Genomic DNA, 23,794 nt, shown 5'->3' on the forward strand with positions numbered 1-23,794 from the left:
GAAGCCATTGGGGAAGAAGACGATGGAAGAATCTAGATAGAATATTATGTATTTTTTATTTCAGATTTATTTTTCCTGTGTAATTTGAAGATGTACAGTGTCAAGATTTAATATAAATCCCCCTTCCCTTCGCAAAAAAAATGAGGTACTCCCTTTGTTTTTTTGTCAAACGAAGCTACCGCTACTTCGGCGGGTCTCTCTGATACCCTATGAAACCACCATTTCAGTCGCGTTGGGGTGGTCTCAACATGTTTTCATCTTTTAGTTCATTTGTTTAAAAACCTAGTTGTTCAGCTTTTTAAAAGCTAGCTCAACAGTTGGGTTGTCTGCTTCTTGATTGTTAGAAGGCAACAAAAATTTGAAACAAACAATCTCCCTCCATCATCTGTGTTGAGTATTCTTTTCAAAACTTGTGATGAGGAAAACGTAACATAAATGCTAAACATAATTTTGCCTAATATATACTAACAAATATGTCTAGAATATACACCTTATTGCACTATTATTTAAACGTCCTATGTCTCAAAGATTTATGTATTAGAATCGAACTTCGTGCCATTGTTGCATGCACAAACACACGGGGTTGTAGAACTCATATGAGCACGGGTTGTGAGTCTGTATCAAATATATAATAACATCTACAGTATCAAATTTGTTTGATTAAATTTTCTATGAAACATACTTGGAAGTGCATTTCTTGAAACTCTGTCGATGTTATCATATTTCAAAGTGAACTACTACGTCCAGCTAAATATATGGGATATAGAGTGAGAGATTACCCAGAAAGGAAACGCCTGGGTGTCTATGACGCTTCAGTGCCTTGGCGATCCCGGAGGCGATCGTCGACCCAGTTCGTCTCCCGATCCGAGATCCAGCTCTAACCAGACTCAAGTTCCGATTCCCGCCCAGATAATTGTTCCTATGTCCCCAGATACCGAGGTCCGATACCCCAAAGACCAAAAACAGAGAGTAATAGCCCCTGTTCCTACATACCCAGATACACATGTCCGATACCCCAGAGTCCAAAGTGAGAGAGTGAAAGCCCTTATGCCCCGTTCGCTTCCTGGGGATTGGCAGCCGGAAAGAATTCCGGGCCGGATTTATTACTTAATTTATATTGAACTTTTCACATCTGGAATAGTTCCTCGTGTCATGCCGGCTAAACGAATGGAGCCTTAAGCTTTCCGCCAAAAACAAATAGAGAAAATTGAGAGAGTGAGAGAAGGGATCAAGAAGCTAGCGACCCTTTGGGAGGCATCCAAAGCTAATATTCAAGAGGCGATTACTGCTGCAGTAACCCAGAGAACAAATGCAGGTGTTAAAGCCAGCCCTGATAGCAGAGGAGGAAATGATGAAACGCCCAAAATCGATGAGCACGACTGTGGAGCAATTGCCGAGAGCAATGAAGGTATTCATGCGTCCATTAACAGGGCATCACAAGGGCCTTCAAAAGGGGAGGCTGCAAGGCAGAGGATCCACACAGAAAGAATCCATACTCCACCCAGTTTGCCTCTGCCCAGTGTGTTCGACCGTTTGCCTGATGGACGGCACCCACGGAAAGGAGGTGGAGGAAGAGACCATGAACCAAGCGCTCATGGCCAGTAAAGCAAAGAGTGTAGCGGCAGGGTCTGGGGAATCCTCCCGGCCTGTCACTGAGATCCCAAGCCAGAAGCTATCTGTGAACTTGACTGACGCTCGCAATGCCATGCATGCCTGCATCATCGCGGTCGGTCTGTTCATGTCCGTGCTGATGATCAATTGGTGCCAGGTGATAGATACTATGAAGAAGATCTGGAAGGCGAGGGGAGATGTCAATGTTACTCCGCTTCCAGGCAGGCGCTTCATCCTGGAATTCGCCGTCGAGGGAGACATGCGACATGCCATCCGCGGAGGTCCCTGGAGATACAGGGGCGATGCCTTCCTCGTCACCAAGCTGGAGGTGGGTATGGAGCCATCACTAATCCAGTTCAGTACGGTACCAATCTGGGTCCAGTTCCACAAAATCCCCATCTACTTGCTCTCCAAGAATCTCGCTAAACAGCTGGGCGAGAAGGTGGCTGATGTCCTCCTGGTGGATGTCAACTCTCATGAAAATGTCAGTGAGAAATTCATCAGAGCAAGAGTTCTTCTGCCACTGCATGCTGCTCTTCAAAAGTCGATCACCCTGACCGATGAGGAGACGGAGGAGGAAGTGGTAACACAACTTCGGTACGAACGCCTTCCAAATTTTTGTTTGTACCGTGGTCTAATCAGGCACAAAGAACCCCAGTGTTTTGCACCAGAAGCAGGAAAAAAGATAAGATACTCAAAGGAGATCTGCCTCCCCCCGTTCATCCAAGGTGACCCCCGTTCTTGGCTCATGTCAAGGGGGCCGACGAGAGGAACACTGCTACTAGCCCCTACCCAGCCACAGCAGCAGATGGCGATAGAGGAGGTGGCCAATGGCGTGGCCAACCTGCTCATGAAAGAGAACAGCAACTCCAACATGCCGACAGCGAACAAAGCGCAGTTGAACAGTTCTAGTTTAACTTTCAATCTCTAGGAGAGCAGCTTGTAACAAACCCTCTAGCCTCTGTCGATCAGGAAGACATTGTAAAGCAGCCCTCAAATGATAGGCTGCTGCTAGAAGCTTGTAGTACTTCATTGTACATCCCAGAAAATGTAACAGATGAAGGAAAAAAAGACAACAGGCAGATAGGGAACAGGTCTGACCCGACGTGTGCTCCTGTCCAAGATGCAGGCATGGCCGAGGTCAACCAGATAGCCACCATGACACTGATGAAGAGTTCAGGCACCAGTGCTCCGATACCAGCTGACACTACACCACGCATCCAAAATCTGCCAGCATAGAAAATTGTTGGAAAATGGGTCAGGTTTGGTAACAGGGAGGAAGTTGAAGCTCAAAGCAAAATAATGCAACCAGCAGAACATGAACAGACCAAGATGCACAATCAAAATTCAAAAAGATTCAAACCTCCTACATTATCTGAATGCCTAGGAGAGGAAGGAGTCAAAAGACTGAGAGCGATGGAAGAAAATTCTGATTTGATTGCTAACAACTAGCCTGAAACAGGAATGCAGGAACCAGTGACAAATTCTGAAGAAAGGAAGTCAACAGGGGAAGAAGAAAATGAGGAAGGAGGTGGTTCGGAAGCTACCGGGCCTGGGGCTCCTGGTCAACTGACAGGCGCAAATGATAGCGCCTGTCAGGCACCATGAGTATTCTAAGCTGGAACTGTCGGGGGCTGGGCCGACCCTGGACAGTTCAGGAACTTGCCTGCCTAGTGCAGACCAACAGGCCAAGTGTGGTTTTCTTCTCCGAGACCAGATAGAGAGACTGATTTGTGAAAGGGCTCCGCTATCGTCTAGGTCTAAATAATGTTTTAGTTTTACCAGGGAAAGGTAAGGGTGGTGGGCTTGCCTTGTTCTGGGATGACAATATTTCAGTAGAGCTAAAAAAGATAGAGCCTCACTTCATTGATGTAAACATTGTCCTTCCGCCCTTTGCAATAAAATGGAAATGCACCTTTGTCTATGGTGAAGCTCGTGTTCAGGATAGGCACCTTATGTGTGAATTACTAAAAAGGATTAAGCCTCTTGGCTCTGGTCCTTGGCTGATGATGGGTGATTTTAATGAAACTATGTGGCAACATGAACATTTTTCAGCATCTCGCAGGGGAGAAAAACAGATGAGGGATTTTCAGAGATGTTTTGTCTGAATGCAACCTCCATGACTTGGGTTACCATGGGCTACCCTGGACTTATGATAACAAGCGGGATGGATCAAAAAATGTAAAGAGACGAATCGGTAGGGTTGTTGCTTGCCCAACATGGTCTAATGCATTCCCAGAAGCGTCACTACAGCATATTGCAAGTTTTCGATCTGATCACCTACCCATTTTGCTCAACCTGTTCAACACAGAGAATATTAGAACAGTAAAGCAATGCCATAAATATGAAGCTTACTGGGAAAGAGAGCCAAGCATGAATGACACTGTTAAAAAGGCATGGCTGAAACAGGAAGGAAATGAACATCTAGGCCAAATTGCTTCAAAACTTCAAGGGGTCATGTCAGACCTGAGAACCTGGAGCAAAAAAACTATTGGATCTATGCCGAAGAAAGTGGATAAATACAGGAAAAGACTGGAGAAACTAGCACACAGTATAGATCCTACTGACAACATAGAAAGGAAAAAAAATTGACAGCAGAATTGGAAGAGCTCTTGCATAAAGAAGTGCTCTGGAGGCAACGATCAAGAACCTTATGGCTAAAAGAGGGGGACAAAAACACTAGTTTCTTCCATAGGAAAGCGTCCTGGAGAGCAAAGAAAAATAGAATCTCAAGCATCCAAGACAATAATGGTCAGACTGTGTCAAATGAAATACAGATCGGCAAGTTAATGAAGTCTATACAAAAGATAACTCAGTGGAACCTGATTTAGTCATTGACAACTTGCAGGCGAGAGTAAACGATGACATGAATTTTTCTCTGTGCAAAACATTCACAGATGAGGAAATCAGCGATGCCTTATTTAAAATAGGTCCCCTAAAAGCTCCTGGACCTGATGGATTTCCAGCTAGATTCTTCCAAAGGAATTGGGACCTTAGAAAGGATGATGTAATCAAAGGAGTAAAGCAGTTTGTCGGTGTTTCGAGTTATTAACGATGAGTAAATTTCTAATATTGCGTGCCTGGCTCGGATGGTGTGCTTAGAGGACACGAGGTTTATACTGGTTCGGGCAGAAAATCCCTACGTCCAGTTTGTCGCTGCTGCTCGTGTTACTAGCTATCGGGTTCATAAACCCGGGGTACCTCATGGGCCTGCTTCCCAACAAAAGCTCGGCCCAGCAGACGACGTTGCGAACAACACGCAACTCCTGGGCCGGCACAAAAACCTAAAACAATAGGCCAGAAGGGCGATCTTCGACCGGAAGGCCTGGCCAAGAAGAGGACCGACGCTCGCTTCCGCCTTCGGCCCGCCTCTCCGACCGGAAATCCTAGCCAAGGAGGAACGACGCTCGCTTCCGACTCCGGCCCGCCTTTTTGACCGGAAGGCCTAGCCAAGAAGGGACGATGCTCGCCTCCGACTCCGGCCCGCCTCTCCGACTTGAAGGCCTGGCTAGCTCACCTCCGACTCCGGCGCTCGCTTCCGACTCCGGCCCGCCTCTCCGACCGGAAGGCCTGGCCAAGAAGGAACGGCGCTCGCCTACGACTCCGACTCGCTTCTCCGACAGGAAGTACATCAAGCCTCTGTTTACAGCTCTTCTCCGACAGGCGCAGTCGGAGCCAACTGGGACCAACCAACCGGGGACGCCCGCTCTGTGAGGACCTAGGAAACAAGCGGAGCAAGTAAGGCAGGACACTCAAGTCAACCGCAATACCAAGGACCGTTCCCTGTACACCTGCAGCACAGTACCGACAGGGCATGTCAGAAAGGGTGCGTTGCCACCTTCTAGGCATGTCAGCGCCCAAGCAGTGTTGTGGGCGCAGATGTTTGCCCTACAGTGTTGTGGGCGCCCTCAACTCCCATACTAGGCGAACACGGTAAAATCCCCCACATGCCTTTGGGCATGAACAGTGTTGTGGGCGCCGTCATTTGCCATACATGGTGAATACGGTAAAACCTCCCACATGCGTCTGACATAAATAGTGTTGTGGACGCCTACAATCATCATTGTACCCGACGGCGTGGGCAACAAGACTTAGTAGCATACGTAAAACTCTCCCCCTCTCACTTGTAAGACCGTCCCCTTCATCTATAAAAGAGGATGCGCTCTCTCCCAATAAACAACTCTCCGACGATCGAAGGATACACAAACGATTCAACCACCAGCGGATCGAACAACCTACGATCCGAACGATTCTAATAGAGCACATGCTCAAATACTTAGCGTAAATATGAGCTCCTGTCTCTCTCGGCCCTTCGGTCCAGAGTCTGACCGAACCTCTTGCACCCCCCATCTTACTCCTTCTCGTTTGTAACCCCACAGCAAACTTTGAGCACCTAGGCTTAGGAATAAAGTCTCTGACCGACTCAGACTGGACGTAGGGCACGTTGCCTGAACTAGTATAAACCCTGTGTTATTGAGTGCTAGGCCACATCCGATCACAACGTATGGTAAAACTACAAATATTTATGTGTTGGTCACTTTCTGCACCACCAGTTGGCGTCGTCCGTGGGGAAGACACCGTACGTTCACGCCTTTGGTCATCGGATGGCCAACCTTTCCGCCACCTTCGCCATGGCAGGCTCAAGCAATATGACTCGCTTCGGCTCACTGGAGCTTCCCACACTCCCACCTGTTGGGATGTGGGTTCCACCCGTCTTCGAGTCATCCTAGGCCTTCCTCTTTGGAAGCCTGTACTTCGTCGCCGACCGGCTCGGCGTGCTTCACCTCCGTGAGGAGGCACTTGTTCCGGCGCCCGTCGGAGGGGCGTCCTTCGTCGGCTCTGGGACTCTCGGCAACCTCAACGATGAGGCGCCTATGCTTCGCTCTGAGCCTACGCTAGGCTCAAACCCCACTGTGAGTAATGTATGTACTGTTATTTACTTGCTATTTCATATTTTCCGTCGACTCTCTAGAGGGACCTCATTGTCTCTACCGCGACCAGTTCCCCTATAGCCTCGTGTCCCCCGTGGATGCGTACGCATGAGGGGCTCCGAAAGATGCTGGCGTCGCCCCCTCTCACATCCGAATTCATGGGGATGGCGGATTACGCTCCCGCCTCTTTCCACGACGACGTGGATGACGATGTTGAGAGTGATGGCTCCAGCATCGGCGATGTCGTGGCACCTAGCCACCCTCTGTCCCATGAGTGTGCCATGGCGAACGCTCTGGGACAGCCGCCGGTGGTGGTGGAGTCTCTTTAGACCCACACCCCTTCGGACCCTCACGCGGATGCCCTCGCTTGTGCGCAGGCGCACGGCGAGGAGCTACGACAAAGGCAGCAGAACCAGCCGCCACCTGCGCCGGCGCGCTAGGCACACCACGATGTGCCCCGTGCGTGTAACCCGGCGACCGGTGCCCAGGGTCATGCCCGCCAGGTTTAGCGCAACATCATCGATGGGGGAACGATCCCCGTAGTTCGCTCGGGTCGTCTAGAACATCATCGCGGCAGTGATGCTTCTACACGGCCTTCTCAAGCCTGTCGACCCACAGTAGCAAGCAGTCCACTGGAACCTCTGGGCGCTGGTGGAGACCGCCGCCGTTTAATAGGCGGAGAGCTCCGCGTCGCGACACCGACTCGCGGCCTCACTCCCCACTAGGGGAGAGGGGACGCACCAGACATACTGCTCCATCCGCTCACTGCTACAGCCGCTGGGTGTGGAATAGGACACAGCTACACCGTGGCCTGACCTGGCGCCCGCTCTACACCGGCCACCTCTGCGCGAACGCCTCGGGCCGAACCAAGACGCTCATAGCATCATCAACAACCGGCGTCAGGCACGGCATGACGATGACGCCCATTGGGCGGCGATGAGAGCAGGCAGCATGGGCTCCGACCGGACCATCGAGGGGACCGGGGAGATGCACCCTAGGCATGGTCACCGATCGGACGACCGGAGTCCCAGCCCGGATGGCCCGAGACCCTAGGCCTTTGGCCGATGTGTCCAGAGAGCATCGTTCCGGCAGCGCTTCTGACCGCCTACCAACATCGCTAAGTATACCAGGGAGACGAACCCCGGTATATGGCTCGAAGACTTTCAACTCGCTTGCTGAGCCGACGGAGTGGATGATGATCACTTCATCATTCAGTACCTCCCCATCTGCGTGGGGGGACATGTTCGAGCATGGCTCGAATTCCTCCCTCATGACAGCATCCGCGACTGGGTGGACCTCAAGATGGTCTTCGTCGGGAACTTCCAGGGGACGTATGTCTACCCTAGGAACTCCTGGGACCTCAAGAGCTGCCAACAGGAGCCCAACGAGTCCCTATGGGATTACATCTATAGGTTCTCGAAATGATGTAACTCCCTTCCTGATGTTGTCAATGCGGATGTCATCAACGCATTCCTCTCTGGGACAACCTACGAGTCCCTAATCCACAAGCTTGGCTGTCTGAAGCCCCGGACCACCCACGACCTGCTCGACATTGCCACGAACCATGCCTTCGGTGAGGAGGCGATCGGAGCGGTCTTCAATGGAGGTCGAGACAAGGGCAAAGCCAAGCGTGAGGATCAAGATGAGGGCCCCTCCACATAGAGGGGCAAAAAGAACAAGAAGGATCGGCGTCGATCGGCCAACTCCGTGTTAGTCGTCACGATCGATCGCGCGATCAAGCAACCCCAACTGGGCCAACCTAGCCACTTTGACAAGCTCATGGATAGTCCATGCACCAACCACACCTACCCCATCAAAGTTCCTCTACAAGGACTATGAGCTCCTCAAGCGCTTCCTACGATAGGCCGCCGGGCCACAAGAAGGAAAAGGCAAGGAGGCAGCAGCCAAGAGAGGAGGCACGGCGGGCAAGGATGGGAATGACTTTCTTGACCCTGAGGAATGCATCATGATCTTCGGGGGATCCGATGCCATCCACTCCAAGTGCCAGCACAAAGTGCACTACAGAGAGGCATGCGTCGCCAAGACGACCATCCCCACCTTCCTTCGCTGGTCAGAATCTCCGATCACCTTCTATCAGAGGGACCACCCTTCCCATGTCGCCAGACCGGGGCGCTACCCGCTCATCGTCGACCCCATCGTCCGCAAGAAGCGCCTCACCAAGGTGTTGATGGACGAAGGCAGCGGCCTCAACATTCTCTATGTCGACACCCTCGACGCCATGCGCATCCCCCGGTCGGAGCTCCGCCAAGTGAGCTCTCCCTTCCACGGCGTGATCCCAGGGACGTAGGCGTACCCGCTCGGGCAGATCGATCTGCCCATCACATTTGGCGACCGAGCCAACTTCCGCTTGGAGGTGCTTACCTTCGAGGTGGTGGACTTCCCGGGGTCTTACCATACCATCTTGGGGCGGCCATGCTACGCCAAGTTCATGGCGGTTCCCGACTACCCCTACCTGAAGCTGAAGATGCCAGGACTGAACGGCGTCATCACTGTGGTTAGCACCTTTTTGCACGCCTACACGTGCGACCGCGAGCACTTCGAGCTCGCCACTACCGTCATCAACTCTTCTGAGCTCCTATGGCTCGAGGAGTTGTTGACCCCAGCAGTCCCGAACTGCAACAAGCCAACCTCCTCGACTGCCTTCCACCTACTCGAGGAGACCAAAGTGGTGGGGATCGACCCCACCGACCCAACCAAGACAGTGTGGATTGGGACCTAGCTCCCGGCCAAATAGGAATGCGAGCTCATCGACTTTCTATGAGCCAACCGTGACTTCTTCGCATGGAAACCTTCTGACATGCCAGGCATACCACGGGAGGTCGCCGAGCATGCACTACACCTTGTCTTGGGCTTGAAGCCCACCAAGCAATGCCTACGTCTTTTTTGACGATGAGAGGTGCAGGGCCATAGGCGAGGAGATCGCCAAACTCCTGGCAGCCAGCTTCATTAGAGAGGTATACCACTTCGACTGGCTTGCCAATCCTGTTCTTGTTAAAAAGAAGACTAGAAAATGGAGGATGTGTGTTGATTATACTGGCCTCAACAATGCATGTCCGAAGGACCATTTTCCTTTACCATGCATAGACTAGATAGTCGACTCTACCTTAGGATGCGAAATCCTCTCCTTTCTAGATGCCTACTCAGGCTATCACTAGATCACGATGAAGGAGTCCGACCAGCTCACGACTTCGTTCATCACCCCGCATGGTTCGTACTGTTATGTAACCATGCCTTTCGGTCTAAAAAACGCTGGCGCCACCTACCAAAGGTGCATGCAGCAGTGCTTTGCTGATCAAATTGACCCACTCGATCAGCCTGACCAAGTCGAGCGGCCAAAATCAACAATCACTGTCTATGTCGATGACATAGTGGTAAAAAACGGCTCAAGCTTGTGACTTGATCACAAACTTATCCACAACGTTCATGAACCTTCGAAGGTTGAACATCAAATTGAATCTCGAAAAATGTGTTTTTGGGGTTCCGAAGGGGAAGCTGCTCAGATGCATCATGTCTGAACACGACATCGAGGCCAACCCTAAAAAAATCACAACCATCTCCAACATGGGCCCTATACGCAACGTCAAGGGTGTACAAAGGCTCATTGGCTGCTTGGCCACCCTGAGCCGATTCATCTCCTGGCTCAGCGAATGGGGATGTCTCTCTACAAGCTTCTCAAAAAGACGGATGCTTTTGTCTGGACTGAGGAAGCACACCAGGCTTTGGAGAGCCTTAAAGCATCTCTGACGTCGGCCCCAATCCTCATCGCTCCCGAATGGGGAGAACCCCTCCTCTTCTACGTCACGGCAAGCAACCACATCATGAGCGCCGCCCTGGTCGTCGAGAGGGAGGAGCTAGGACACCACCTTAAGGTCCAATGACCCATATACTTCATCAGGGAGGTACTCACTGACCCCAAGGTCTGGTACCCCCAGGTGCAAAAACTCCTGTACACCGTGCTGATGGTGACCCGAAAGCTCCTGCACTACTTGACCAACCATGAAGTCTCGGTCGTCACTTCATACCTGCTCGGAGACATCATCCGCAACCACGACGCCGTAGGTCCAATCTCCAAGTGGGCACTCGAACTAATGGGCCACAACATCAGGTTCATTCCCCGTACCGCTATTAAATCTTAGGCTCTCGCGGACTTTATCGCCGAATGGACAGAAGTCTAGCTTCTGACCCTGGATGTCACCCACGAGTACTAGACGATGTACTTCGATGGGTGCGTAATGGCGCCTGGCTTGAGGGCTGGAGTGGTTCTGATCTCCCCAGACAGGAGTAAGCTCTGCTACGCAATCCACCTCCACTTTTTGGCCTCAAACAATGCCATGTAATATGAGGCCCTCATCAATGGACTACGCATCGCCATTGAGCTCGGTGCTACGCGACTCTACGTTCGTGGTGACTGGGAGTTGGTCATCAACCAAGTCATGAAGGAGTCCTCCTGCAAAAGCCCCCTCATTACAGCATACTGCCCGGAGGTGCGCAAGCTCGAGGACAAATTCCAGGGGATCGAGCTACACCATGTCCCCCGAAAGGACAACGACTCCGCCGATTTTTTTACAAAATTGGCGACCAGGCGGGTTCCATCTCTGGATGGGGTCTTCATCAATGACCTTCACAAACCGTCTGCCCGCATCCTAGAAGGACCAATCTAGACACACCCTGACTCTGACTCAGTGCTTGGGGGCTCTGACCCCAGTGCCTCCGTGACGACGTCGCTCGCCGACATCGCCGTGCTGGTACTCGATCAAGCCGACTGGTGAGCACCGCTACTCGCCTACCTCCTTGAGGAGGTTCTTCCACCCGAAAGGACTGAAGCACGATGGATTGCTTGACGTACCAAGACATTCATCATGATCGGAAATGAACTCTACAAACAGAGCCCGTCGGGAGTACTCATGAAGTGCGTCCCTACCGACCAAGGTAAGCAGCTCCTCCTCGAGGTCCATGCTGGAATCTATGGACATCACATGGCCCCAAGGTTGCTGGTTAGAAAAGCCTTTCGCCAAGGTTTTTATTGGCCCGCCGCACTACGAGATGTAGAAGAGGTCGTCCGCAGGTGTGAAGGATGTCAATTCTATGCTCGGCAAACTCATTTGCCAGCACAAGAGCTCCAAACCATCCCCATCACCTGGCCGTTCATGGTCTGGGGCCTCGACATGATAGGACCCCTCAAAAAGGGCCCAGGTGGCTTCACTCACCTACTCATAGCAGTCGACAAATTCACCAAGTGGATCGAGGCCAAGCCCATCACCAACATCCGCTCGGAAGAGGCGGTCAAATTCTTCCTCGACATCATCTACCAGTTCGGCGTTCCTAACTGTATCATCACTGACCACGGAACTAACTTCATCGGGAAGAAGTTCCTGAACTTCAGTGATGGATATGGCATCAGGATCGACTGGGCCTCGGTCGGACATCCACATACTAACAGTCAGGTCGAGCGGGCCAATGGCATGGTCCTCCAAGGACTCAAGTTGCGCATCTTCAACCGACTAAACAAGTACACCGAATGATGGGTTGCAGAGGTCCCCATGATCCTCTAGAGCCTGAGAACAACCCTGAACTGATCCATAGGGTTCACAACCTTCTTCCTGACCTACGGAGCTGAAGCAGTGCTACCCTTCGACCTCGACCATGGCGCCCCAAGTGTGAAGGCCTTCGATAATGACCGAGCCATGGAGGCTCAGCAAGATGCAGTCGACCTGCTCGAGGAGGCCCATGAGACGACTGTCATCCGCTCCGTTCGGTACCAGCAGACTCTCCACATGTACCATGAGAGGAAAATCAGAGGAAGGACCCTCGAGGTCGGAGACCTTGTGCTTCGAAGGACCCAATTGACCAAGGAGAAGCACAAACTCTCTCCGCCTTGGGAAGGACCCTACACGGTGACCGAAGTGATCCGACCAGGCGCCTACTGACTAAAGGACGACAACGGCAACATTCTCACCAACACTTGGAGCATCGAACAATTACATCGTTTCTTCCCTTAAAAATTTGATCTTAACATTTTCTTTCATTCAACGTTTGCTCCTACAAAGCACCCTGGCCTAAAACAATTTTGGCCCGGGCCGCTCAAGGGCTCCACGAGGGTGCGATACCACTTCTTTGTTTTTCTATATTATGGTAAATACATTTTCCCCCGAACGAAAGGGTAGTCTGTTCCTTTAATTACCTTATGTAACTTTGGTTTAAACATTCCGACCGATCGCACGCCGCCTCTACCTACGGTTACGAGTAGCTGAGCCTCACGGGCCATGCCTAGGCTCTTAAGGTTACAGCCTATGGGACAAACGGGCAGGTGCGAAAAAGAAAGAATAAAAAACAAAATTATGCTAAGGTAAAAATAAGGAACGAACGGGACAAGCTTCCCCGAACAAAGTGGTTCCATCACAAAAACAAAATGGATTGTAATCATTAATACACAAAAACATTTACACGAGGGCTCCCCCATGAACTTATCATTTACATGTGCTAAGTACTTGTACTCTAAATTTCTACTGTGGCCGCCCGGCCGCATCGACTGACGGTGCAACCTACAAAGGTAGGGGCTGCTCGCTCTTCGACTGGACGACTCCCAGCTCGGTTGGAGGTGGGGCGATGTTCACTTCCGACCTAGGCTTTACTCCATCCGCAGGCTGGACGACGTCTTCTTCATGCGTGCCTTCGACTACATTCGCCCGGTGAGCCTCCATCACCCATTGCGTGGAGACTTGCTCTGCCACCAACTATGTGTGTGGCAGAAGCTCTCCCCGAGCGCATGGATGGCGGCTAGGCTCTAGCCGTTAGTGTACCCACTACAGATGGCGGCAAAGTCCAGCTCCGGGTGGTGCATCGCCACTGATATCAGCACCCCCGACATTCCATAGAACATCTCGTCAGAGATGAGGGCTCGAACCTTATCTGGACCTCCGCCAGTCAGATGGCAGGCGTGCTGGTGCTTGGCGCCGACCCGAACACCTCCATGATGATGACCTAGGTGACATTGCGGAGCTGGTAAAGCTCCCCCTCAAGAACACATCGCTCTTCAAGGGACTTGGCTAGAGCCTCCGCATTCCGACCGATCGCCGCCCTGGCTGTCTCTAGGTCCTGCTCTAGTGACCCAACAAAGCTCTGGAAGAAGAATGACAAGCTCAGAAGCAAGCTAAAGGAAAAAAACCAAGACATCAAAAGTAGAACAGATACATACCAAGGCGGGTGTTCTCTAGGATGGAGAGTCCCTCCTCATGCCGAGTCACCTGCTTGCACAACCGGGCGTTCAACTCCTCAGTCCTAAGCACATGGCCGTGGAGCGCGAGCACTTCCTGGTCGACCTCCGACCGGGCCTTTCGCTCTGACTCTAGGGCCTTTCGCTCCATCTCTAGGACCTCCAGGGAACTTTGGAGCACCACATCGGTCTCCGCTAGGGACTTTTGTAGTGCCGCCTTGGTCTCCGCCTGGCGAACCTTCGCCGCCTCAAGCCCCTGGTCAGCGGCGGTCGCCCGCTCCACCGCGAGCAGCTCCATCGCCCGCGCCTCCGTCGCCTCAGCCGCCCAGCCTTGAGACTCATGGCAGGTGGACTCCAGCTCATGCTCGAGCTCAGTGACCCGCCACGACGTCACGGCCTCCTAGTCATGCTCCATCGGGAGGAAACAAGACTTGTGGCTCGACATCTCCTCCAGACCCTGCAAAACGAGAAGCAAGCATGCTAAGGCAACCGATGAAAGACCAAGGAGTCAAGGATGAACGTAGAAAAACTCACATCTATGACCTGAGGTAGGTCGACCATGACCGCCTGCTAGACAAACTTGATCCACTCCAGGGCCTCCTCGAGCTTCACCCTGGTTTGGGCGAGATCAGTCTCCATGGTGAGTCCTCTCCCCCAAGCATGTCCTAGAGCTAATCCTCCTGCTCATCCCGAAGGATGAACCGAACCTTCCTTGGGTCCTCGGGACAGGGCCACACCAGGTCGGTAGCCCCTAATATGCTGGAAGGCTTAGCGGTCACCACCAGGACAACCGCTAGCTCCTACGATGGCGTCGGCAGCTCCACCCTGTCACCGGCTTCGCCATTGGAGGAGGCCTCCACTATCTCAATCTCATGGCCTGCCGGCAGACCTTCTGCCTCCCGCCTAGCCGCATCTCTCCCTAACACCTCGAGCTCCGACCGGGAGGGCGAGCCGTGCGGCCCTCCGACCAGCGACGTAGGGAGCTCGGTCTCCCTCCCGTCTTCCGCCGCAGCCGGTGCAGGAGGGACCACAAGGGTCACCTCTAGCGCGGCCTCTTCCATCGCCACCAGGATCACCACCAACATCGTCGCTGCTGCTGCCGCCGTACTCACGACCGACCTAGGGGGCGCCGCCCCAGGAAGGGAAGGTCGCACTACCGCCACCCTGCTCTCCTCGCCGCTCGTCGTAGCATGATGCAAGGTGGGCCTCCACTCCTCCCACACAAGAGGCAGGCGATCCTCAACCCCGGCAGCATTTGGCCACTATCGAAAAAGTACAGGTCAGTCGCACTCCAAAAAAAACTCAACTATGAGATCAAAATGAAACGAAGAAAGCATATCGGGATGTAAGCGGTAGGGCTTTGAAGCCCCGACCCGCTGGCAATGGGCCTGCTGGGCGAGGACCGCTCCCAGGCCGTGACCCATGCCCCCTCACTTCGACCGGGGGGGGGGGGAGTCGACCCGACCGGCTCCTGCTCAGCCCACGCGTCACCGTGACCGCCGGCTCGAGGCGCGCCGACTGGAGCGGCTGGCGGGGCATCCCCCGGTTGCGGGACGCGCACCGGTGCTGGCCCCGAAGATGCATGGGTGCGAGCCCACTCGTCCGATTGCTTGGCCTGCTTCGTCGTGCCCGAAGCTGGTGGGGACAAGACCAGCGACGCCTCCGAAGGGCACGGTGACCACATCCGCTTCGCCTCCCGCTCGCCGGCATTGCACAGACCGGATGGGAGCGTCGTCAAAGCGCTCAGGACAAGGTATTCCGAGGGGAGCGGCTCTCCTCTGGCAAGCTACATCATGACATTGGTGAACGAGGTGAGGCGGCCTAGGTCCTCCCGGGACGGTCAGGGTCCTAGGAAGGCACCGAGCTGGCGCTCTAACCCCCCATAGTCGAAGCCAAGGAGCTGGTCACTTTTGGGGGTGTGGGCCTCCGGTGTGTGCAGACTAGACGGGTGGTGGCCAACAGTCTCTGCGGCGTTGCGCAGACCGGTTGGGAGCATTGTCGGGGCGCTCAGGACAAGGTATTCCGAGGGGAGTGGCTCTCCTCCGGCAAGCTACATCATGACATTGGCGAACGAGAAGGCGAGACGGCCTAGGTCCTCCTAGGACGGTCGGGGTCCTAGGAAGGCGCCGAGCTGGCGCTCTAACCTCCCATAGTCGAAGCCGAGGAGCTGGTCACTCCCGGGGGTGTGGGCCTCCGGTGTGTGCAGCTGTAGCTCCTCAAGTGCCTCGGCGATCGTGTTGAGGTCGACAGAGTGGAGAGGTTGCACGACGGCTGTGGCAGAATCGCCTAATCTAATGCCTCCCAGGAGTGCTTGTCTTCTATTAGACACTAAGCACTCAGGGGAGAACACTAAATTACTCAGTTCCATCGAGCACACCCCAGGGGAGAACCTGAAAATCCACATTTTTGCCATCAAGATCACAAATGAGAGAATAAAGCTTACATCATTCATAACCATTTCTTACATCACTTTTAATACAACATCAGAGTATAACATTTATTATTATTATAGCGGAATGTAATCATATTATTAGAGTTATGAATAATTTAATTGAACAGTGGAATATAAAAATGTGAACAGAGTTACAGCGGAAATAAACATCTATTAATGACATAACGAAGTATTGATATATAAACTACGACAACAGATTATGAAACTTTTATTTATAAAAGCATTTGGTGAGAGTTATAAATAATAACTACGATCGCAGCGTAAAGGAATCCTCGCTGAGCCCACCAGGAGGTATCCACACACAAGGGTCAGCTCTAGCATCCACCTGTCACCTGCAACAGGGGGAATAAAACCCTGAGTACTCAATTGTACTCAAGAAGACTTACCCGACAAGAAGAAATAAAAGACTCTAAGGATATGCAAGGCTATCTGCTTATGGGTTTATTGCATTTGCAGAAAGCATTACTAAGCGTGCGTCCTTATATTCGATTTTTATTAATGGCCGCATTGGTTCATTAACTAATCATTCTATGTAAGCACCTGTGCTACTTTCAAGCAAGTGGTAAGCAATCAAATTTCCTTTTCTTTCCATCTTTCATCTTTCAGCTCTTACTACGGTGCTAGGCATAAGACAAGTCGTATCGGATCGCCCAATGATTCGTGAATCAATGCCCCTAGCTGGGTACCCTGAAAACACACGCCCCGCTTATGCCCAAGGCACAAGTAGGACCAACCCATCACCCTCCTATCCTAGGGTCCTAGGTCCCCATCCAAACTGGGACTCTAAGCCCCCGCCCCTGAGTCCCAGACTCAGTGCGGTGCAAGGACCTCCTCCACCAAAACAAAACCCTAACAGCCGGTCCGAAAAGAGCCGGAACCCACGACAAGAGAGCAACAAGTCTTCCAAGCACCCATACCCAAGTATGTGCTCGAGATAATAAGTCCATGACTTGCCTCGATGGCTTATGCAACGATCGGTCCTTAACCGACATAGACAGGGAAAGTAGTGTAACCAAGCTATGCCATGCGTCCATAGCGACACAACCTCTTACACCCACCAATACCCAAACCATATCCCTACCCGGTCACCATTTTTTCTTTCCACCATTTTTATTTTCCAAGTGATAATAATACAGTAATATATTTCCTATCTCTCGTGAGTGACAGGCAATCACCCGACTTCTACCGGAGTCCCATAGCATAGCATTCTACATGATCCTGTAATACTAGTAAGACTCATAGGATAAAGATATATATGCAAGTGGGTTTCATTCAACTCCTTAAACTTAATGCACAAATATAATTTAAACTGCAGAAAGTAGGGGTTATGCACCGGGGCTTACCTGGGTAAAATATAACCAAAAGTTAGTATTTGCATCTTTGGATCATCCACCATCATCTGAATAGAAAGCCCATTGCATCATCTCCTGGAGAGAATACCATTACACCATCTTTGGATTCCCAGTCATCCTTCAATTGATCCATTGATCGATCATCGTACCTATATAATATGCATTGATGCAATTGCATAAATGTAAATAACCAACGACAACCGAAATGCTTAGAAACCCGATCAGGCCTCACAAGCTAACGAGCTCGCTCTAACGATGTCCATACTTAGGCTATATATCCATGTTGGCGAATAAGGTGTTATCTCCCAACAAATGTTTTAGTTATATAAACCCAAGTTATTTTATTATTTCATTCTATCGATTTAATCTTTATTCGAAATAGGACATCATTATCTATCTAGCTACTAATTATTCTAGAGCTACAAAAATTACAGTGGGTACCTAATATTGCTAGGAGCCTACTGTACAAATTTCAGATTCAACACTATTACCAATTTATCACAACAATTCCTACAAGTTTATATTTTTACAATATTGAGCACCTTAAATTAATTATATAGCTTCCAAGAATATTATCAAATTATGTGAACAAAATATACTAACAGGTAGATCATGATTTTAGGAGATTAACAAAACTGATTTCACTATTTTTAGAACCCTATACTATTTTATATTGATTTTATAAGTTTACTTTATAAGCTAAATTAGAAATCTCTCTAGAAATAAAAAAGGCCGACGACACGACCACGGCCCAACGGCGTGCGGGCTATGGATGGCCCATGGTCACGTAGACAGCGGGCAGCCCATAGGCGTGAGTCTGCGCACACCCAGCCCAGACGCGGGAGTGGCACCCGGCCGGCCCAGGCGCAGGCAACAGGCTGGCCTAGCGCGCGGCGGGGCGCGAGCGGCCTAGTAATGGCCCACGCGTGATGCCGACGCGACAACGGCAGGCCGGCCCAGGGTGGACGAGCCTACCGGTGCGGTGGCAACTTGCATAAAGGCCCCCAAAGTTTCCCTAAATCAACTAAGCCCTCATTTATAAATTTATGAGTCTAACGTTTTCGCAAAATGGACACAGTACGACTTACTATTTGCTTTCAGGGTCCTTTCTCTTCCTAGAAACAAAGCAGCATAGGGGAAGGAAACCGACCGGTGGCGGTGCTAAACACGGCGGCACCCAGCGGGGCAGCACGGGCTCGGTGGTGTGGCTGGCTCTGAGGTGATGTGGAGGGGTGCAGCACCGAACTCGGGAGGGGCAGCGCCATGGACTACTGTCCAGCACGGCCAAAGGGGACCCGTGTGCATGCGCGATGACCGAGTGACGGCGAGCGCCGACCCGCCCGAGGCTAGTAGAGGGAGGCGAGGCGTTGGCGATGGAGACCCGAACGTGGTGGAGCAAGGCACGGCGGCCACGCGGCAGCGGCACACGGCGGGGGAGACGCCTAAGAGGGACGGTGCCATGGAGCAGGCGAGGCAGAGTCGCGTGTGGTTTGGTGAGACGGAGGAGAGCGGCGGTGGTGCTGCGCCATCACGGCCGTAGCCACAGGCGGTCGTAGAGCTCGGCGCGATGGCGGGCGCGCGTGCGCGGTCAGCAGTGGCTTGGGAGGAGCAGAGAAGGAGTAGGGGAGAGAGAGACGCCGGTGCTACGGTACGGCGCAAGGCCACGGCGGCGTGCGAGGAGATGGTGGTGGCGGCCGTGGTGCGGTCGTGCCGAGAAGCAACAGGACCAGTGCGGGAGGGGCCGAGGGGCACGCGCGCGCTCGTCGGTGGGGCATTGCAGACGGGAGGCGCACGGACCGGCGGTGCTTCATGTGGGCATCAGCAGCAGGCGAGCCCAGTGGACGGGAGCGTTGCGGACGGAAGGCGGCATGGTACTGGGCCAGAGCGGGGAAGGTAGAGACAATGGCGGGTGGTGACGGCCGAGGCCCAGCGGCGCAGTAGAGCGGACGGAGACCAGGAAAAATAGACGTGTGAGAGAGATAGCGAGGAGCCGTGCGGTTCATCATCGATTTCATAGACGCGACGTGGGACAGAACCACGTGCAGGCGAGGTGACGCAACGAGCAGACAGCCAGCGCAGCTAGGACAGACAAACCCATGCGTGCACATGCGTTACACGCGACCACACCCTTGTCGGATGCTCAGCTCAGTAGAGCAAGCGGAGACAGGGGCGGACAGGGCAAGGCAGCTGGGGCAGCACGGCAAGGTAATGGTTCGATAGAACAACGGAGGCAGTGGTTGCTCGACGATGCACGATAGAGAGAGAAGCGAAAGCAAAGACTGGGAAATAAGGATGCGGATGTATGAGGAGACTTTGCACTGCCGTGCCACGACAGAAGGCGAGACGGTGAATAATTGTCATGCAACGCATACGCTGTACGCCGGACAAATAAAAGAAGCTGCTGCGCTCTCTTTCTCGTCAGTTCGATATTTCTAAATATCTTTACGCACTGAGTAATTTAACTTGGGCATTTATTTGAGTCCACAAAACTAAGTCACACGGGATTCGCTTATCGCCTCGAGTACGTTTTAGATAAAAAATCCAAGAAAATCGTTTTCAGAAATTTTTCTTAGGCCTAAATCGCGGTGCTAAACAAGCTCGTAACACCAGGGTGTTACAGCGCCGGGAGCCTACGCCAACCCTCCCTCCGTCGTAACGATGAAGTCCAGGTTCCCTAAGCATACGTGCGCGCCCGGGACGTAGCTGACGATGTGACTTGCCATTCGAGGCCTGGTGTGGATGTCGAGACACGTAATAGGCCCCTACCTGGCGCGCCAACCGAGGTTTATACTGGTTCGGGTAGAAAGTCCCTACGTCCAGTTCATCGATGCTGCTCGTGTTACTAGCACTGAAAGTTTATAGTAGGGGTTACAAATAAGCGAGAGAGGGATAGGTCCCAAGTCTCTGATATGCATGTGCTCCTAAGGCGTGTGTTTTGATGTCTACAGCCGTGTAGAGTGGTCAACCGCCCCCTTCCTAGGACGTCTTGCTTTCCGTTTCATAGATGAAGAGGAAGAGCAGGTTACACAGAGAGAAAGAGGGAGAAGAGTCAATGAGAGGAAGGCTTCTAGGACCATCGGGCCTTTCTTTTCCTTTGTGCAGGTCCCGCTAACACTGTAGATGGTGACAGGGATGGCTCCACGCCGGGCGCCTGTTCGCCACTGATGCCGCGCCCTGGCGTTGTTAGCGGGTCATGACGTCCCATTCCGCCCCAGTGGGCGATGCGGCGAACCAGTGTGCTGGTCAGCGGCCGTACAGGGAGTAGGTAGCATAGTGACCACACGTCCATCACTGTTGGTGATGTGAGTTCCCTAGAGTGACATGTCGCAGGTATGGGTCATGTTGAGATGTGCCCGCTCCCTGCACGATGCCAGAAGTTTAACCATGGGTTGTACTTTCTAGCCCGTAGTGGTTGGCGTCGGTATGGGATTCTGTCAGGAGCCACGCCTGAGGGGTTGGGCGAGACAGAGCCCTCGACCCAGAGGTCGGGTGAGGCGGAGCCCGCGGCATTGGGGTCGGGCGAGGCGGAGCCTGTGGCCTCGGGGTCGGGCGAGACGGAGCCCGCGGCGTCGGGGTCGGGCGAGACAGAACCCGCCCCAAAGGGTCGGGCGAGGCGGAGCCCGCGGCCTCGGGGTCGGTGTGAGATGGAGCCCGCTCCCAAGAGTTGGGCGAGGCAGAGCCTGCGCACGTGGGGGTCGGTTGGAGCTGTAGTCACGCTCTTGACTGCTCGAATGAATCAATGTTGATGACCATTAGCTCCTCCTCTTCGGGTACCTTAGTATTGGTCCCCGACATAGTTTTTTGCCTCTAGTAAAATGCCTGAAGGAATAAATAACACTATTATTGTTCTAATTCCAAAAAAGAAAGATGCCAAGGAAATCTAGGATTATAGACACATCAGCTTATGCAATGTTATCTACAAGGTGATCTCAAAATGTTTGGTCAATAGATTACAACCTCTTCTGCAGGACATCATCTACCCAACTCAAAGCGCTTTTATTCTAGGCCGGATGATTACTGACAATGCTATTATAGCTTTTGAATGCCTCCATGTTATTCAACAGTGCAATGACAAAAGAGGGGAATTTTGTGCCTATAAACTCGATCTGGCCAAAGCGTATGATCGTGTTGACTGGGACTACGTGGAGAAAGCTTTCCAAAAACTTGGCTTCCAAAATAGGTGGACTGCTTGGGTGATGGAATGTATAAAATCTGTCAAGTATTCTGTTCGTTTCAATGGGCAGCTCCTAGAATCTATCTCACCCACCCGCGGCCTCAGACAAGGAGACCCATTATCTCCTTACATTTTCCTTCTAGTGGCGGAGGGGCTTTCTACTCTGATTAATAAGGAAATTACCGATGGCCGGCTGCAGGAACTTCATATATCCAGGCATGCTCCAGGTATTTCTCACCTTTTATTTGCAGATGATAGCCTCCTGTTTGTGAAAGCCAATGAACAGCAAGCCTAGATTGTAAAGAACATTTTGAACATCTATGAGAAAAGCATTGGTCAGTCAATTAGTAACAATAAATGCAGTGTCATGTTTGGGCGCAAATGGTCTGACAGTAACATTGCAGCAATCAGTTCCTGCTGGTAAACCCAGGATAGAAGTTTTGAGGAAAAATATCTGGGACTTCTAGTTCCGGAAGGAAGAATGGTTAATGGTAAATTCAAAAGTTTAAAAGAAAGATTAAGTAAGAGGGTGAATGACTGGTCAGAGAAATAACTTTCAAGTGGGGGTAAAGAGGTTCTAGTCAAATCAATTTTATGGAGTATTAACACAAAAATGTGGCGATGTGATCAACACACAGCAAGCCAGATGATCTTGACGGAGTGAGCCCAAAGATCTGCTTAGCTTCAACACAAGAACGGTCGATTTCGGGACCAAAGGCGTGCCAATCAATTTAATCCTGCAATTAACAAGTAGAGAATAATCAGTAGTTAAAGGTGGAACATGTCGATGCTACACCAAACAGTTCCAATATGTGGCCAAATAGCCGATTCAATGGGGCTATCGATTATCGGCTAATATCAATAATGATGGTACGAATTCAAAATAACCGATACTCATGGGTCATAGCGATTTTATTATGATTGATTAATCCAGAAAGAACAAGTACAATACACCCAAATATAAGTAATACAAAGAAACATCATCAGCTAGATTGATATAATCAGTGTAAAGCATTGAGCCGATAAGTTAAACGAGAAAGGATATAACATGCGAACAAATCGACTGTCTAGTACAAATGAATCTACAAATGCTCTGAATCTAATTTGTTACCATCAACAGTGAGGTCCGATCGGATCGATACCGCTATGATAATAATAACAAACTAAAGCCAAAGAACCTATAAAGCCATCTATATATTGACAGGTTCATCAAAAATATGCTATATGTGTGAAAGCACAGGCGAATCGGCTAAAATAGCCGATGCATGCATAGCAAATAAACAGAGTACATATCTCGATCATGGACAAAGCCACTAATCGATAATCTCTAATCCAAAGTCTTACCAGTGAGGTTCGATCGGATCGATATAGCTATGGTAGTGTCATTAGATTAGATCTCATTAACTAATGAGTTTATTCAAGATTGGAACATGTCTTTGGATGCATACTATGTTTGATTAGAATAGAGATAAAACAGCCGATCTAGCGGAATTAAGCCATCAATCATAAGATTTAAAGCGTGACCAGGCTAGAAGACGACCAATTAAGATGATATGATGCCGATCTATCTCAATCTCAATCTCAATCAGGTGATTTGTTATAATTAATAAAATATTAATTATAACAAGATCGATAACTGGTGAATCAACAAAAAAACAACAAGGAAAATCTTACTGATCTTAGCAGATTCGATAACTAGTCATATTGTATTAAACAACATGTTATTTAACACAAGATCGATAACTTTGATATATATTATGATTCGTAAGAGATCAATCAGCTGATGCAGCCTTACAAACTACGATACAGATCGATAACTAACTTATATTATGGCTCATAAAAGATCAATCAGCTGATGCAGCTTTACAAGCACAATACAAGTCATGACGGTACTCACAAGCAAGCCGGAGGTCGATCAGTCGATGCAGCCCTGTTTGCTGAAGAACTCGCCGAAATGCTACATTACTCCTACTCCTAAGGGTTGGCGTGACGCCAAAAAAGTAATTGTATTGATTGATTGAGAGATGTCCCCTTACAATA

The 23,794-nt window shown here is 51.1% G+C and overlaps 1 protein-coding gene across 1 annotated transcript; it reads left to right on the top strand.

The window, feature by feature from the left end:
* Positions 1–1,540: 1,540 nt before the first annotated feature.
* LOC136479418 (uncharacterized) lies at positions 1,541–2,542 on the top strand. The gene has a single exon (XM_066477292.1). The coding sequence runs from the start codon at positions 1,541–1,543 to the stop codon at positions 2,540–2,542; it is 1,002 nt and encodes a 333-aa protein (XP_066333389.1).
* Positions 2,543–23,794: the final 21,252 nt, after the last annotated feature.

Source organism: Miscanthus floridulus, chromosome 9, assembly GCF_019320115.1.
Source record: "Miscanthus floridulus cultivar M001 chromosome 9, ASM1932011v1, whole genome shotgun sequence".
Lineage (NCBI taxonomy): Eukaryota > Viridiplantae > Streptophyta > Magnoliopsida > Poales > Poaceae > Miscanthus > Miscanthus floridulus.